The sequence below is a fragment of the Danio aesculapii genome, chromosome 8, assembly GCF_903798145.1.
Source record: "Danio aesculapii chromosome 8, fDanAes4.1, whole genome shotgun sequence".
Lineage (NCBI taxonomy): Eukaryota > Metazoa > Chordata > Actinopteri > Cypriniformes > Danionidae > Danio > Danio aesculapii.
Window position 1 is genome coordinate 50,221,201 of NC_079442.1, and position 20,228 is coordinate 50,241,428.

Genomic DNA, 20,228 nt, shown 5'->3' on the forward strand with positions numbered 1-20,228 from the left:
CTTTGGACTTATGGGGGAAACCAGAGCACCCAGAGGAAACCCATGTGAACGTGGGGAGAACATGCAAACTCCGCACCGAAATGCCAACTGACCCAGCCAAGGCACGAACCAGCAACCTTCTTGCTGTGAGGCGACAGCACTACCCACAGCGCCAACGTGTCGCTGAGAAAATGATATGTATATATTTGTCAAATTATTTTACAAAGTTAAAACTTTACTAAACTAAAATGTATTGCACTGTATTGTTATTCCTTGCATTACTAGCAATTTCAGAAGGAAAATTGTAGACATGAAACCAGAATAAATATAATGATGATATTTTAAACGTGATACTCCTGTGTGCACTCAAAAAATAATTTTTGCTACTTATTTAAAATGAGTTAAAGCAACACAATTCTTGAGTTTTTTTTGGCACAACTTAATTGTTTTGCGTTTATTTCAAGAGTTCACACTTAGATATTGTTTGACAACTGTTAGCAGGTTTGGCATGCTGTCCCGGGAGGAACCCTGAGCTCGGAGATAGTTGAGCCCAGGGCTCCCCCCTGGTCGTTGAGCATGTGAGGGGAGTACGAGATCAGGTGGTTCTCGAGAGCTCCCCGTGGTAAAGGAGGAAAGGAGGAGAAGGGGTGGATGGGGGGTTTCTTTGGAAAACAAAGATAAGAGAGTAGTTCTAGCTAGGCTACTCATAGTGAGTTTGGATTAATCTGATTGGCTAACTAGTGAATGTAGATGGGTGGCCAGCTGCAGTCAATCATATCACGTGCTCCTCTCGAAATTAGCTTGTGAAACTTCACTCCATGTAAATTTGCTAAACTATTACATTAACTTTATCAATTTGTGTTGGGATAATGTGAAGAAATTGTGTGGAACCCTGCCTATTTACAGTGTATGGTATTTAGGTCTTTGTTATTATTCATTTAAAAGCTGTTTTAACAGTTTTAGTTTGTTTTTGGTCATTTTAATTCTTTGTATTTTAATTTCTTATGTTTCTTTTATTTTTGTTAATGTAAAGCACTTTGAATTACCATTTTACATAGAATGTGCTATATAAATACCTTGCCTTGTGTTCAAATTCACAAAAATAATAATGAAAATGGCAAAAAGTTACAAAGAAGTATCTATAATTAAAATTTGTATTGGAAAAAGTCATGAAAATGATCCTAATTACTTGATACTAAAACTACGGTGGCCAGGAAGTGCAAAGCAACATTACGACAAATTTACATTTTGGAAAACATTTTTACCTATCATAAGACACAATTACATAGGAGAAACCATTTTACCGAGGACGAAACAAATGTACATTTTAGAAATAAATTAACAAGACGCAAAACACTTTTACCAGTCCCCAAACAAATTTACAATGACAGATTCTTTATGGAAAGGGAATGGACCACATACTGGAAAGGACGCGAAATGTACCACACACCAGGAGTGTCGCAGGGAAAAGTGTTTTTCAGTGTTGCCAGATTGGGTGGTTTCCGGTTTTTAATTTATTTTTGCGGGTAAAAAATGACCTAGGCGGGTAGTGAAAATTTGGGCGGTTTTGCAATGGCGTGGCCGCCAGCCCCGGTCTGCCCTTATAAACCTGTTTTGATCTCCCAAAGAGATGCCATAGCCCCCGTTCTTCGCATACAAATGCTTAGAACAGTGAAGAAATGCTTGTGATCTCCCTCCCCGACCCAACATCTCAATCACTCCTCAAACCCCCCCATCCCCCCTGGTTTTCAGCGTTTTTTGACAGTTTTTGGGCTGGAATCATTCAGCTACATCTGGCAACACTGGTGTTGTTGTCAATGGTGGTGAGCGCGGTAAATTCGTGTTGTGGAGTACATGGCGTAAAAAAAGTTTATGGTGACCGAACATGGACTGCGGTCGAGGGTTGTTTTGCCCGTTTTGTGGCAAACACATGAGCAGCTTAACATGGTTTTGCTTTAGGTGTGGTCGGTGTTTGGAGTTACTAAAGTACGCGGACCAGACGGAAAGACCAGTATGCATCAATGTGTTCAATATTTTAACGAAGACCACTCGTACGCTGTAATCGTGGACATGATGTCAAGTCTACACGATGTAAACATCTACTTGAGGACTCTTAACAGTAAACTGAGCAAAGCCGGTGTAACCATTTAACTGTTGTCCGTGTTAACTGGTGCCCCTTTCCAGATGTACAGTATTCACTTTTGCAGATTGGCAGATTCGTCACTTTCACAGCAACAAGACATGCCCATACCAAATAAATATTCTTAGTACTGGGTGTCAGTGTAAACATTTTAATATTTGTGTGGTAGAACAGTATATAACAAAAATTAATGTAAAGAATTAATTATAATTTACATGTCATCAAAAGGATTCCAACCCAAGTCTAAGGGTTCAGCGCGACTATCAATCGACCTATCTAACTGAGCTATTTATGACTACACACATACTGAGGTCGATTTTGATATCTCTATCAGTCAACAGATGCTGTGCTTGGGTTGTGTACTCGTGTTACAGTTTTTTTTTCCGATTCCTTAAGCACAATTTTGAAATTAAGGCTCATTTTGTCAAAACACAACACACAATTTCCACATCCACACACACACAAACATCAGAACACATCAGATCTTTTACAAAATGAAACACTTTATCCAAAAATTTACAACACTATAACAAAACACACTTTTAACACCGTACAGAACACACACGCCTCATTCAATATAAATCAGTTTGCTTCATTTGCACACTGGTGTAATCAATCTTAAACACTCATATCATTTTTAACTGACTAATACTGATATAATCAGGGTTTGAGAGACATTGCTATAAAGTACATGAACACACTGTATTCACCAAACAGACTGATAGCTAAATATAGTCCTATACTAACAAACCATACAACAATGTAAAGCGTATTCATTCAGCTTTCTGCTGATCTATACATTTCAATGTAAAAAAAAATCCATCCCCTGTCTCCTGTTTACCAATCTTCCTCCCTTTGGTGTTTCCTCTTCTATACTGCAACACTGGCTTATTTATTGGAGATTAATATTTATAGCTCCTGTAAAACAGCTTTACATATTTTTTATAGCTTTACTACTGTAAACATGTTTATTGAAGACTAATATTTATAGCTATACTACTGTAAACATGTTTATTGAAGACTAATATTTATAGCTACACTACTGTAAACATGTTTATTGAAGACTAATATTTATAGCTGTACTACTGTAAACATATTTATTGAAGACTAATATTTATAGCTGTACTACTGTAAACATATTTATTGAAGAGTAATATTTATAGCTATACTACTGTAAACATATTTATTGTAGACTAATATTTATAACTATACTACTGTAAACATATTTATTGAAGACTAATATTTATAACTATACTACTGTAAACATATTTATTGAAGAGTAATATTTATAGCTGTACTACTGTAAACATATTTATTAAAGACTAATATTTATAGCTGTACTACTGTAAACATATTTATAGAAGAGTAATATTTATAACTATACTACTGTAAACATATTTATAGAAGACTAATATTTATAACTATACTACTGTAAACATATTTATTGAAGACTAATATTTATAGCTGTACTACTGTAAACATATTTATTGAAGACTAATATTTATAACTATACTACTGTAAACATGTTTATTGAAGACTAATATTTATAGCTGTACTACTGTAAACATATTTATTGAAGACTAATATTTATAGCTGTACTACTGTAAACATATTTATTGAAGACTAATATTTATAGCTGTACTACTGTAAACATATTTATTGAAGAGTAATATTTATAGCTATACTACTGTAAACATATTTATTGAAGACTAATATTTATAGCTGTACTACTGTAAACATATTTATTGAAGACTAATATTTATAGCTATACTACTGTAAACATATTTATTGAAGACTAATAGTTTATACCTATACTACTGTAAACATATTTATTGAAGACTAATATTTATAACTATACTACTGTAAACATATTTATTGAAGACTAATATTTATAACTATACTACTGTAAACATATTTATTGAAGACTAATATTTATAACTATACTACTGTAAACATATTTATTGAAGACTAATATTTATAACTATACTACTGTAAACATATTTATTGAAGACTAATATTTTTAACTATACTACTGTAAACATATTTATTGAAGACTAATATTTATAGCTGTACTACTGTAAACATAATTATTGAAGACTAATATTTATAACTATACTACTGTAAACATAATTATTGAAGACTAATATTTATAACTATACTACTGTAAACATATTTATTGAAGACTAATATTTATAACTATACTACTGTAAACATATTTATTAAAGACTAATATTTATAACTATACTACTGTAAACATATTTATTGAAGACTAATATTTATAACTATACTACTGTAAACATAATTATTGAAAAGTAATATTTATAACTATACTACTGTAAACATATTTATTGAAGACTAATATTTATAGCTGTACTACTGTAAACATAATTATTGAAGACTAATATTTATAACTATACTACTGTAAACATGTTTATTGAAGACTAATATTTATAGCTATACTACTGTAAACATGTTTATTGAAGACTAATATTTATAACTATACTACTGTAAACATATTTATTGAAGACTAATAGTTTATACCTATTGCTTTGTTATTGTGGTTCCAGCTGATTGGTGTGTCTACAGTTTTGCAGCAGTGTGTGTGCACACCTGATGGCTGTGTTTAACCAGTGGTTCATGTGTGTGTTCATTTGAAGGCCTTCGCTTTGAAGTTGCAAGGAAACTCCGTTATGAAAAATTTAGTGTCAAAAGCGTCCAAGTGTGTTTAGTGATTTGCAGTACACTGTGTGTGATGTTTCGCAAAAAGTGTGAAGCTGACAACGTGCTTACAGTTGTGCAGATCTAGCCTTGTGTTTTGCTCCTTGAGTGTACGGTTTTGCTAATTGTGGGAAACGTTTAATTTTAGTGTGTTAGCAATCAAGAAAAACTGTAACTTCTATCCATGTACTTGCGTTTACATGTTTTTACATACTCCAACGCTGATATTTTCTCAGAATAGCTCTAAATGACTAAACAATGTTTTATCGCAGTTGGTCAAACCATGATTTTTATAGTTGTAGACTCGTTGTAACCTGTACCTTTGGACTCGTGTTAACCTGTGTCTACAAAGTCACACACGAGCTGATATTTTGGTGTTTTCTCTCTGGTGTGTGGTCCATTCCCTTTCCATAAAGAATCTGTCATTGTAAATTTGCTTGGGGACTGGTAAAAGTGTTTTGCGTCTTGTTAATTTATTTACATTTACATTTAGTCATTTAGCAGACGCTTTTATCCAAAGCGACTTACAAATGAGGACAAGGAAGCAATTTACACAACTATAAGAGCAGCAGTGAACAAGTGCTGTAGACAAGTTTCAGGTGTGTAAAGTCAAAGAAGCAAAGCATTAGTAATTATTATTATTTTTTTTTTTGAGAGAGAGAGAGAGAGAGAGAGAGAGAGAGAGAGAGAGAGAGAGAGAGAGAGAGAGAGTACAGTTAGTGGTATAGCCAGAGAGGCAGTTAAGATTAGGAAGGAAAGTGGAGACTAAATAGTTGAGTTTTTAGTCGTTTCTTGAAGACAGCAAGTGACTCTGCCGTTCTGATGTAGTTAGGGAGTTCATTCCACCACCTGAGCAGATTGAATGTGAGAGTTTGGGAAAGTGATTTCTTCCCTCTTCGGGATGGAACCACGAGGCGACGTTCATTCACAGAACGCAAGTTTCTGGAGGGCACATATATCTGCAGAAGTGAGAGCAGATAAGAAGGAGCAAAGCCAGAGGTCGCTTTGTAAGCAAACATCAGAGCTTTGAATTTGATGCGAGCAGCAACTGGCAGCCAGTGCAAACGGGTGAGTAGCGGAGTGACATGTGCTCTTTTGGGTTCATCAAAGACCACTCGTGCTGCTGCGTTCTGAAGCAGCTGAAGAGGTTTGATAGAGTTAGCTGGAAGCCCGGCTAGCAGAGAGTTGCAATAATCCAGTTTGGAGAGAACAAGAGCTTGAACAATAAGTTGAGCTGCATGTTCAGATATGAAGGGTCGGACCTTTCTGATGTTTCTGATTTCTAAAATGTAAATGTGTTTTATCCTTGGCAAAATGGTTTCTCCTGTGTAATTGTGTCTTATGATAGGTAAAAACGTTTTCCAAAATGTAAATTAGTCTCGAGCTTTGTAAAAGCGTTTTACGTTTTGTAATGTTGTTTTGCGCTTCCCGGCCACCGTATAAAACACTTGCACTATAATGATAATACAGTACTATTAACATGGAGAAGTTCAATGAGTTTCTCTGAAGGTTGAGAGGCTAATTAGTTACATGATTAGTGGTCGATGACAGTGATCAGCTGTCAATCAAAGCTGAGTTCATTAACAGGATTAGCTGAGCTCTGTCCATCCAAACAGTGTAAAGAGAGAATCTGAGCAGTGTGTAGATGGAAAGGCTCTTGAGCAGTAATTCCCCTATGTGGAGTGTGTGAACTCCAGCAGGAAAACTTCTGCTCTATTTTAAGAGGCAGTGCAGCAGTGACTGGGTGTTCCTGAAACTGCAGTCGGAGAGAGAGAGAGAGAGAGAGAGAGAGAGAGAGAGAGAGAGAGAGAGAGAGAGAGAGAGAGAGAGAGAGAGAGAGAGAGAGAGAGAGAGAGAGAGAGAGAGAGAGAAACGGTCTGTTTGAGCGAATGGGACACAAACACACCTCCATCACTGTCTGCTTCAGCTCTTTTTTTTTAAAGGGGACCAATTACGCCCCTTTTTACAAGATGTAAAATAAATTTCAGATGTCCCTAGAGTCTATGTGTGAAGTTTTAGCATGAAATACCCCAAAAATATCTCTCTGTAACTGACCCTTTTAGGTTTTGATTCTAATTGTGGCGTTTTGGTGACTGTCGCTTTAAATTCAAATGAGATTGTGCTCTTTACAAAAGAGGGCGGAGCTACAAATGCCTAGATGTCAGCTTAGTGGCAGATTCAAAAACAAGACTAATGTCCTAAGCTAATGAGGGAGAGACGGTCACTAGTGGGCGGGGCTTTCCCCCTCTGATGACACGTACAAAGAGAGAATGTCTATCAAAGTGTTTCTGTAGGTTGTTTTCATCAAGTCTGGTTATAAACAAATAAAATCAATACATTTTTACCATTAGCAGCTGGTTATATTCACACACTGTTGACACACAACTGCGTTTAAACAGTTATGAAAGTGATTTTTGCATCATAGGTCCCCTTTAATGGAAAGTGTCAGAAATAACCTAAACCTAAGAGTTTTTAGGCAAGGCAGTGGTTTGTTCTGTAGCCAATTGAAAAATAAATAATATTGATCTTACAAATTATTATTTTTTATTAAAAAACTGCTTTTATATTTCATTTAACATTCTCCATAGAACATATTACACGCCCTATAGACTAAACAAACTTAATTCCAAGACCTCTGCCATGTGTCAAAGGTGTAAAATATCTGCTATGACATTTCTTCATATGCTCTGGTGCTGTCCAGGTTTGGAGAGATTCTTTTGAAATATCAAATAATCCAATCAGATCCTAAAATTTTGATATTAGGTGAGTTCAGTTCACTTTTATTGACCTACAACAAAAGCTATTTTACAGTATTTTGCTTGCAAGCACTGCTGCTAAACATGTGTACTTAAAAAACTTAAATCTGAGAGAAAACACTGGATCAATGAGCTTGTGTCTTATTTTTCTTGACACATTACCTCTGTCAGACTTTAATGATTGACTAGTTCATATAATATTGTTAGTTTTGTTAGTCTTTTGTTGTTTTAATTCAGTGTTTTAACACATTCTTACAGTGCATCCGGAAATTATTCATCGTGCTTCACTTTATCCACATTTGTTTATGTTACAGCTTTATTCTAAAATGGATTAAATTCATTTATTTCCTCAACATTCTACACACAATCCCCTATAATGACAATGTGAAAAAAGAGTTTTTGAAAATGTTGCAAATTTATTAAAAATAAAAATGAAAAACCTGAATCACATGTACGTCAGTATTCACAGCCTTTGCCGTGAAGCTCTAACTTGAGCTCAGGTACATTCTGTTTCCACTGATCATTCTTGAGATGTTTCAGCAGCTTCATTGGAGTTCACCTGTGGTAAATTCAGTTGATTGGACATGATTTGAAGAGACATACACCTGTCTATATAAGGTCCCACAAACCAAGTGTGAAGACAAAGGATTGTCTGTAGACCTACGAGACAGGATTGTCTCAAGGCACAAGGCTGGGGACGCTTACAGAAACATTTCTGCTGCTCTGAAAGTTCCAATGAGTACAGTGGCCTCCATCATCCATTAGTGGAAGATATTCGGAACCACCAGGACTCTTCCTAGAGCTGGCGGCCATCTAAGCTGAGTGAAGGGCCTTAGTCAGAGAGGTGATCAATTACCCGATGATCACTCTGTCTGAGCTCCAGCATTCTTCTGTAGGGAGAGGAGAATCTTACAGTAGGACAACCATCTGTACAGCAATCCACCAATCAGGCCTGTATGGTAGAGTGGACAGATGGAAGCCGATCTCCGTCTGGAATTTGCCAAAAGGCATCTGAAGGACTCTCAGAGAAGACCATCAGAAACAAAACTCTCTGATCTGATGAGACTAAAATTGAACTCTTTGGAGTGAATGCCAGGCGTTACGTTTGGAGAAAACCAGTGAAGCATGGTGGTGGCAGCATCATGCTGTGGGGATGTTTTTCAGCAGCAGGAACTGGAAGACTAGTCAGGATAGAGGGAAAGATGAATGCAGCAATGTACAGAGACATCCTGAATGAAAACCTGCTTCAGAGTGCTCTTGACCTCAGACTGGGGTGACGGTTCATCTTCCAGCAGGACAATGACCCGAAGCACACCACCAAAATATCAATAAAGTGGCTTCACAACAACTCAGTGAACGTCCTTGAGTGGCCCAGCCAGAGCCCAGAACTAAATCCTACTGAACATCTCTGGAGAGATCTGAAAATGGCTGTACACCGTCGATTCCCATACAACCAGATAGAGCTTGAGAGGTACTGCAAAGAGGAATGGGCAAACATTCCCAAAGACAGGTCTGCCAAGCATCGTATTCAAAAAGACTTGAGGCTGTAATTGCTGCCCAATTTGCATCAAAGTATTGAGCAAAGGCTGTGAATACTGATGTACATGTGATTTTTCTGTTTTTTTTGTGTTTTTTTATATATATATATATATATATACATACATACATACATACATACATACATATATATATATATATATATATATATATATATATATATATATATATATATATATATATATATATATATATATATATATATGTGTGTATATATATATTCGTGGTTAGCAAGTTTTGTAGAAAAAAATGTAGCTGAAATGAGGTCCAAAAAACAAACTGAATGTGCCTGAACAAGACTTTTGAGTAACCAGTCTTGTAGGCTAGAATATTTACTTCCCAAAAATGTGAAAATTATTCTGTTCTCTCATTCAAAGAAAACATTAAAATAAACAAGAATTTGTTAAGTTTGTTTTGGGTGATCTCAGCTGTATGTGCGAGAGACAATGGTCATGATTAATTCACACCTGAAGAGACAAAAGACAGTTTAAAGGGGTAGTTCACCCAAATATGAAAATGTCTATTCTCCCTCATGTGGTTTTAAGTTTATGAGTTTCTTTCTTCTGTTAAACACAAAAGAAGAACCTTTGAAGAATGATGGTTGCTGGGACCCATTGATTTCCATTGCAGGAAAGAATATACTATGGAAGTCGACATGTTCAAACAACTATCATTTTTCAAAGTATTTCTTTTATGGCCAAGAGAAGAAAGAAAGTCTAATATGTTTTGAACAAGTAAAGATTGAGTAAATGATGACAGAATTTTATTTTCTGGGTGAGCTTTCCCTTTAATGACTCATTTGCATTTTTAGTTGCACTTTTATCCTTACTGTACTGAAGCATGGTGATGAGTATTAGTTAATTTGCTTTACCCTGTTGGCCTGCAGTATTATCTGGGAGATTCCCTCAGTGCGGTGAAGTAGGTTAGCAGATCTAGGTCAAGACATGAGGGAGAAACCAGCAAAACTGCTCAAGATGCTTTCTTACACTTCACGAACACACGAGCGCTGATTCTCACTGTTCATCTGTCTTTCGTGAACATCAACACGTCCAGATCACATTTGACCTGAAAAGTATAGAGTTAGATTAATGGCAATAATAATGCACACAATAAAACACAATGTACTAGAAAACACCCAGATCATATTTTACCAGAAAAGTATGGAGCTAGATTAGTGCCAAAATAATTCATGCAAAAAACACAATGCACTAAAATAACATCCAGATCACATTTTACCTGAAAAGTATGGAGCTAAATTAGTGCCAAAAAGTAATTTACGCAAAAAACACAATGTACTAAAATAACATCCAGGTCACATTTTACTAGAAAAGTATGGAGCTAAATCAGTGCCAAAAATATTTTATGCAAAAATACAATGTACTAAAAAACATCCAGATCACATTTCACCAGAAAAGCATGGAGCAAAATTATTGCCAATAATAATTTACGCAAAAAAAATACAATGTACTAAAAAACATCCAGATCACATTTCACCAAAAAAGTTTGGAGCTAAATTAGTGCCAATAATAATTTACGCAAAAAAAATACAATGTACTAAAAAACATCCAGATAACATTTTACCAGAAAAGTATGGAGCTAGATTAGTGCCAATAATAATTCATGCAAAAACACAATGTACTGAAAAAAACATCCAGATCACATTTCACCAAAAAGTATGGAGCTAAATTAGTGCCAATAATAATTTACGCAAAAAAACATAATGTACCAAAAACATCCAGATAACATTTTACCAGAAAAGTATGGAGCTAGATTAGTGCCAATAATAAGTCACGAAAAAAAGAAATGTACTAAACAAATCCAGATCATATTTTACCAGAATAGTGTGGAGCTAAATCAGTGCCAAAAATTATTTACGCAAAAAAATAAAAATACATTGTACTAAAAACATCTAGATGACATTTTAACAGAAAACGTTGGAGTTTGATGCAAAGTAAGTCTTGCAAAAAAACACAATGTACTAAAAAAATGTGACAAAAAATGCTGATTCATATTTTTTTCTGAAACTGCCAGAAAAGTTAAAACCAAAGCAATACTAACTAAATGTGTGCTAATATAGCATTAAAAACATGTATTTATTATTTATTTGTAAAATTGTTGTAAAAAAGTTGTTTCATAATTTTAACTTTAATTTATTGTATTTTGCCATCAATCTATTATTAGCAATTTCAGAAGGAAAAACGCTAGAAATTAAATCAGAATAAAACAATAACAGATATTTTATAAAGTAAAACCACTCTGTGATATTGATACTCACTAAAACATGACTTATTTTCATTCAATTATTTATCAATAACTCCAATTGATAAAAAAAAGTATTATATTACACAGCAATGGTTCACTCCTGACATGGACCTTAAGATGTTCTGGCTGCTCTCCTATCATAATATTGTTTGTTTAGAATGCAGCACAAAAAATGTATATTATTATTATTATTATTATTATTATATTTAATATTATAAAACTGTTAATATAGTAATATTGTTAGCTGTTTTATTTTTTAGTAATGCCATTATTATGCAAGAATTTACAACGTCTGAAATTCACTAACAACTGGGTAAAAACAGTTTCTACACTACATTTCTTTTTCAGTTTCGAAAGGTAATAACAATGGTCAATGGTAATAACATCACAGCATTATATCTGTTTTCAAATTTTGAATATAACCCTGTTAAGTATGATATTTAAGCATTTTAAATTATGAGGACACCATGCATGTCCTTATAAACCACCATGTTGTAATACCTAGGTCATAGTTTTGTCATTATACATATTTCTGTAGTTTAAAAACCAGTCCACAGATGCACATATACACACATACACCCACAGCAACATGAGCACAACTCTGGCATGGAGATGTGTGTATTACATATACATAATAAATATATAATACATACACATATATTATATCAACACAAACTTTTATTTTGAATGCAATTAATCTTAATCCAGCACTAATAAAAATACATTTTTAATACATTTTCAAAATCTGCTGTATTTTTCCTGCAAATCCACATATAAAAATATTTAACTTTTAACTTCCTTTTAACATCTAAATATATCAGCTTATTTCTCTATATTTAGACTGTTTTCCCTTCTTTTTGGGGTAAAATGAACATAAATCAACAGAAACAAATCTTGCTTTATAATTATTAAATAATCTAATGATAAAAAAAAAATAGAAATAGTCCTTTAATCCTTTGACTGTCGGAAAAACTACATTAGCATTGATTACAACATTGTTTATTCATTTGTTTATTTATTATTAATTATTTGTTATTTATTTTTTATTTTATCAGTCAATATATATTGAAAATATTTTTTCCTACTGTATTTTTCCTGCAAACCGAAATATAAAAATATTAAACTTTTTTAAAAACTGTATTGAAATAGCCATTTAATCCCTTATCTGTCAAAAAACTACATTAGCTTTGATTACAATAATTATTTATTTATTTAATACATTTTTTCCTTTTCAAAATCTGCTGTATTTTTCCTGCAAATCCACATATAAAAATATTTAACTTTTAACTTCCTTTTAACATCTAAATATATCAGCTTATTTCTCTATATTTAGACTTGTTTCCCTTCTTTTGGGGGTAAAATGAACATAAATCAACAGAAACAAATCTTGCTTTATAATTATTAAATAATCTAATGATGTAAAAAAAAATAGAAATAGTGCTTTAATCCTTTGACTGTCGGAAAAACTACATTCGCATTGATTACAACATTATTTATTAATTTGTTTATTTATTATTAATTATTTGTTATTTATTTATTTATTATTTTATTAATCAATATATATTGAAAATAATTTTTTCCTACTGTATTTTTCCTGTAAAAATTGTATTGTAATTGTATTGTAATAACAATGGTCAATGGTAATAACATCACAGCATTTTATCTGTTTTCACAGATCAGTGTGAGTGTGAACTGGCAACACCGTACACTAAAAAAAATCCTTACTTTATTGAACATGTAGACATAGACATCACCTTTATACTCTAGAACTGCAGATTAACTATGCCTATATATATATATATATATATATATATATATATATATATATAACAACAACTATATATAACAGTTAAAAGCTATTAGTTACTAGTTAGTTAAAGTAATTAGCAACTAATAAAGTGCTATGGTAACTTGCAGTGCAATAATGTGCACCGTTTGTGAAGCTGCTTTAAAACAATATTGTGAAAGCGCTACATAAATAAACTTGAATAAAATTGAAAATAAAACATTGCTGTTTTTAGTACATCATAGTGTGAATGCACCCTTTAAAGAGCCTCTGAGTGCTTCAACGGTTTTCAGGAGTCAAGTTTAAGGAGGATTTATTCTGTTATCGAGCACACATTCCTGACTCTGGAGGTGTTGTTGACTCCCTCCTGAAGCCTGGCAACACAGCATTCCTCCAAAAACACCACAAATTTAACCCGTTTAATCCACCAAACCACACCTGAAGCGCTGACTGAGGCTCATGTGCGGATACAGCGAGTCTGCGGGTGTGTGATCTGTGTGTACCGTGTGTGTGCAGATCCGGATGCTGTCGGAACGTAAGCAGGATCTGGAGCGGAGGGTCTGTTCTGTTCTGGAGGAAAATCAGCAGCTGCAGAACACCGTGGAGGAGCTGAGAGAGAGGACGCTGGAGCTGGAGAAACACTGCCACCATAAAGACCTGCAGGTCAAACACACACACACAAACACATGTGGGTTTTAGTGGTTTATGAGGACTTACCATAGGTACATTGTATTTAATACTGTAAAAACCTATACTGCAAATTTTGAATGAGACCCTGTTAAGCATTATATTTAAACATTTTGAATTATGAGGACACTATGCATGTCCTTATAAACCACCTTCATGTTGTAATACCTAGGTCATAGTCATGTTATTATACACATTTCTGTACCTGTAAACCTCTAAAACCAGTACACACACACACACACACACACACACACACGCAAAGGTTTTGGTGGTTTATGAGGACTCTCCATAGGTACATTGTATTTAATACTGTAAAAACCATACTGCAAATTTTGAACGAGACCCTGTAAAGCATGATATTTAAGCATTTTGAATTATGAGGACACCATGCAAGTCCTTATAAACCACCTTGATGTTGTAATACCCAGGTCATAGTCATGTTATTATACACATTTCTGTACTTGTAAACCTCTAAATCAAGTAAACACACACACACAGATTTTGGTGGTTTATGAGGACTCTCCATAGGCGTGTTGTATTTTATACTGTAAAAACCATACTGCAAATTTTCAATGAGACCCTGTTAATCATGATATTAAAGCATTTTGAATTAAGAGGACACTATGCATGTCCTTATAAATCACCTTAATGTTGTAATACCTAAGTCATAGTCATGTTATTATACACATTTCTGTACCTATAAACCTCTAAAACCATTATACACACACACACCCGACACACACACACACACACACAAAAAAAAAAAGGTTTTGGTTGTTTACGAGGACTCTCCATAAGTACATTGTATTTAATACTTTAAAAACTATACTGCAAATTTTGAATGAGACCCTGTTAAGCATTATATTTAAACATTTTGAATTATGAGGACACCATGCAAGTCCTTATAAACCACCTTGATGTTGTAATACCTAGGTCATAGTCATGTTATTATACACATTTCTGTACTTGTAAACCTCTAAATCAAGTAAACACACACACACACACAGATTTTGGTGGTTTATGAGGACTATCCATAGGCGTGTTGTATTTTATACTGTAATAACCTATACTGCAAAATTTGAATGAGACCATGTTAAGCATGATATTTAAGCATTTTGAATTAAGAGGACACCATGTAAGTCCTTATAAATCACCTTGATGTTGTAATACCTAGGTCATAGTCATGTTATTATACACATTTCTGTACCTGTAAACCTCTAAAACCAGTATACACACACACACACAAACACACACACACACACGCACACGCACACGCACACACACGCACACACACGCACCACACAAGGTTTTGGTTGTTTGTTAGGACTCTCCATATGTGTGTTTTATTTTATACTGTAAAAACCTTTACTTCAAATTTTGAATGAGACCCTTTTAAGCATGATATTTAAGCATTTTGAATTATGAGGACACCATGCATGTCCTTATAAACCACTTTGATGTTGTAATACCTAGGTCATAGTCATGTTATTTATAGACATTTATGTACCTGTAAACCTCTAAACCAGTACACACACACACACACACACGCACACACACACACACACACAGATAGTTAGGACAGTAATGAACAGATACACACACATACACCATACATTCATAAATTCACACATACACAGATAGGACATCAATAAACACACATAGTACAGTACTAAACACAATTACACACTCAAACACAGGCCAAAATATACACACAATACAGTCATAACATACAAAGTACATTCAGAAACAGATAAACACACACACATTCACTAACACACATGCACAAAGCCAACACAGTGATAAACACACACACACAGTACAGTCACAAACACATAGGACATTCATATAACGCACATGCATATGCACACACACACACACACACACACACACACACACACACACACACAAACCCATAATAAACACAAACCTAAAGGACTATAGCAAACACAAACAGTACAGTCACAAACACATTAGACAGTCATGAACACACCTTTCTATACATGCACACACACACACACACACAAACCCAAAGGACTATAGCAAACACAAACAGTACAGTCACAAACACATTAGACAGTCATAAACACACATTTCTATGCATGCACACACACACACACATAGGAGTATAGGATTGTCCATACTAAAGCAAACGTGCCGTTCCTCATGTTATTATTGTGTACATGCTCCATTCACAGCATACACTACTGTATGTGTCATTTCTGACTCATTTATTCCACATCAGATAGTGTGTGAAATAGAAACGCATCAGTGTTTGTGATTCTGTGATTCAGCTCATGCTCTATTTTTAGGCTCATGTTAGTGATCATCATTTTACACTAAATGTAATAACCTCTTTCATCTTTCTCCTTCTCAGACTTTATAAAGTCCATATTTGAGCCCAGAACAGACTCTAGTTTGTAGTAGTGAATGAAACTTTGCTTTGACACCATTAAAATATTTATACTTCAATAACTGTTTAGATCGTTTACCTTTAGGCATCAAAAATCCCTTTGGTAATGTAGTGTCTTTTTTTTAGTGGGCTTTTCTCCATACCTTGAAACGTTGGGATTGAGTTTTATTGATACATTTATATGAACCCCTACAGAGGATTACAACACCACTTTATTTAAATCTGAAAGTAAACGTTTATCAGGTAAAATACATGTGTTTTCTATATGTTTTTATTCTGTAGGCTGTTTTTAAGCTATTAAGAGGGTTTTTTTGTGTGTTAAGTAAATTTCCACTCCACTATTGTCAATTAAAAAAAGTGGTACAGTAAATGCATAATAACATGGTATGAACAATCGTACCTTTGAACTTGGGCCCTATCATACACCGGTGCAATAAGGCACAAGACATGTTTGGCGTGATTTGTTGCTATTTTCAGACCAGCACAACCCTAATTTTCACATTTTTGCGCCTTGTTGTTTAAATAGCAAATCCATTTATGTCTCTTTGTGGATTCATGGGTGTGCTGGTCTAAAAAGGATGTGTGTTAAGGCGCATTGTTGTCTGTTGCTATTTGAGAAACTGAAACAGACTGTGACATTGACCAACTAAAAGTGCTCTAAAGTTCCAGCGCAGAGCGCGTTAGTTATGCGCCTATGCAGGTCTAAACGCTTACACATGCTTAATACACACAGGATGTACAGCAATATGCAAATATCTTTACATATGAAACAATTAAATGTTATTATTATTAGCAGTGTTATTTATTATATGCATATTTATATTTGTTTTAATAAAAACTAGTTTAGATTTGTCCACCTGTTGAGTTTTGGAGACGTCTGCATCACCATATGCGGCATAAGAACAGGACATGTGTTTGGATTAACTCAGTGTTTTGACCACACTCCTTTATTATTGTTAATTATTAGTTTGCTGGAAATTAGAACTGAATTTAGAGATAGTTTTGAAACAAATCTTAACGTTTAACAACTAATAAACATGTAGGCTAATAGATGCCTTCGTGGAGTGAGTACAACACTGTTTCCTTACTCCATGAAAGTAAAGGAGTAAAGAGTAAAAGTAAAGAGAAAGTGAAGAGGCTAAATGAAGGAGGCTCGTTCTTTATCCTCACGCTGCAAATGCTCTGTTTAACTGTTTTTTTACTAGTGAAGCGTTCAGTTTTTCCTCATAAAGTCCACCATGTAAATAGTGAATGTGCCCAAAAACACACATTACTCATTAAATAATAAGTGAGTTAGACCATGCGCCGGGGCACAGAATGTATTTTTCTGTTTTCTGTGAATTCAGACATGTCCTTAATGCTTTTACGCCATGTGATTTAGGTTAAGCCTAGATGGTCAAAATAGAGCCCTTTGACTTTATTCACATTTACTCATTAAATAGATGTTTTTTTATTAGGTGCAATGTGGTTTTAATTGCAAAGTTATGAGCATTAAAAATAAAAGGTTTTAAAATAAAAACAAAACAACGTCTCCAAGTTCAAACTATAATTAAACTAACTAACTAAATAGTCTGCAGATTGTGAATGTATTATGAGGGGTTTAATCAAGAATAGTTTGTTCTGTGGATCTCCAGTGGACTTTAATAAAGTTGAAGCTGAACAGTGACACAAATAACATGATGCAGTTTTTATCCAGCAAAACAAAGAACTTCTAATCTAGAAGAAAACAACAGGATGTAGAGAAAGCGACTTTACTGCCTTCTCTTTGTTCTCTCTGCTTTTGTGTGAGTTTTCAATGATTTCCTTTTAATCTGAAAGTGAACAGTTTTAAAGTTCAGCTCAGTCAGAACAAACAACTGAATTTGGGCTTGTTATATTTCACTTAAAAATGGACAAAACCTGTGGAAAATATACAATATTCTCAATATATACTTCAACTTTTATGACTTTAAATAAATAAATAATGTTGTAATCAATGCTAATGTAGTGTAGGAAAAAATTATTTTCAATATATATTGACAATATATAATATATATTGACTAATAAAATAATAAATAAATAAAAAATAATTAATAATAAGTAAACAAATTAATAAATAATGTTGTAATCAATGCTAATGTAGTTTTGACAGATAAGGGATTAAAGGGCTATTACAATACAATTTTTTAAAAAGTTAAATATTTTTATATATCGGTTTGCAGGAAAAATACAGTAGGAAAAAATTATTTCTAATATATATTGACAATATATAATATATATTGACTAATAAAAGAATAAATAAATAACAAATAATTAATAATAAATAAACAAATTAATAAATAATGTTGTAATCAATGCTAATGTAGTTTTTCCGACAGTCAAAGGATTAAAGGACTATTTCTATTTTTTTTTACATCATTAGATTATTTAATAATTATAAAGCAAGATTTGTTTCTGTTGATTTATGTTCATTTTACCCTCAAAAGAAGGGAAAAAAAAGTCTAAATATAGAGAAATAAGCTGATATATTTAGATGTTAAAAGGAAGTTAAAAGTTAAAATATTTTTAAATGTGGATTTGCAGGAAAAAATACAGCAGATTTTGAAAATGTATTAAAATGTATTTTATTAGTGCTGGATTAAGATTAATTTCATTCAAAATAAAAGTTTGTGTTGACATAATATATGTGTATGTATTATATATTTATCATGTATATGTAATACACACATCCCCATGCCAGAGTTGTGCTCATGTTGCTGTGGGTGTATGTGTGTATATGTGCATCTGTGGACTGGTTTTTAAAGTACAGAAATATGTATAATGACATGACTGTGACCTAGGTATTACAACATGGTAGTTTATAAGGACTTGCATGGTGTCCTCATAATTCAAAATGCTTAAATATCATGCTTTACAGGGTCTCGTTCAAAATTTGCAGTATGGTTTTTACAGTATTAAATACAATGTACCTATGGAGAGTCCTCATAAACCACCAAAACCTTTGTGTGTGTGTGCGTGTGTGTGTGTGTGTGTGTGCGTGTGTGTTTGTGAATGTTCTGTGTGTACAGTATGTGTATGTATGTGTGCATCTGTATGTATGTGTGCGTGTATATGTATGCATGTACATGTGTATATGCATGTCTCTCTCTGTGTGTGTGTGTGTGTGTGTGTGTGTGTGTATTATATATTTGTTTGTATGTGTGTGCATGTTTATATTTGTGTGTATTTATATATGCATGCCTGTATATATGTGTGTGCATGTGTATATTTATATACAGTATGTATGTGTGTACATGTGGGTATGTGTGTGTGCGGACTGTGTGTGTGTATTATATAAAGTGTGTATTTGTGTGTGTGTGTATTTATATACAGTATATATGTGTATTTATATGAGTGTGTGTGTGTGTGCAGCTGCGTCAGTGTCAGCTGGAGCTGCAGGAGGTGCGTGTGTCTCACCGGCAGCTGAGCTCTCGACTGGACGAGCTGACGGAGGAGCATAGTCTACAGGCCTTCAGTCCCAGCACACACAACCTGCTCTGCGAGATCGAGCAAAGCATGGAGCAGGAGGAGCTCGAGCAGGAGAGAGAGCAGGTACACACACACACACACACACACACACACACAAATGAAAACATATGCACATACATGACACACACACAAATACAGACGCATGCATACACACACAAACAAGCGTATAATTGTATATTATCTATCCATCTATCTATCCATAATGTAGATTCTATCTATCCGTCCATCCATCCAACCATCCATCCATCCATCCATCCATCCATCCATCCATCTATCTATCTATCTATCTATCTATCTATCTATCTATCTATCTATCTATCTATCTATCTATCTATCCATCCATTTATCCCTCCATCTATCCATCCATCTATCCATCTATCTATCTATCTAACCATCCATCCATCTATCCAACCATCTATCTATCCA

The 20,228-nt window shown here is 34.0% G+C and overlaps 1 protein-coding gene across 1 annotated transcript in view; it reads left to right on the plus strand.

The window, feature by feature from the left end:
- The window catches only part of bicdl1 (BICD family like cargo adaptor 1), a 90,377-nt gene that overhangs the window by 48,034 nt on the left and 22,115 nt on the right, over positions 1–20,228 (plus strand). The window contains exons 4-5 of the mRNA XM_056464142.1: positions 13,715–13,861; positions 19,686–19,865. Coding sequence (XP_056320117.1) covers positions 13,715–13,861; positions 19,686–19,865 — 327 coding nt within the window. The remainder of the gene's footprint in view (positions 1–13,714; positions 13,862–19,685; positions 19,866–20,228) is intronic.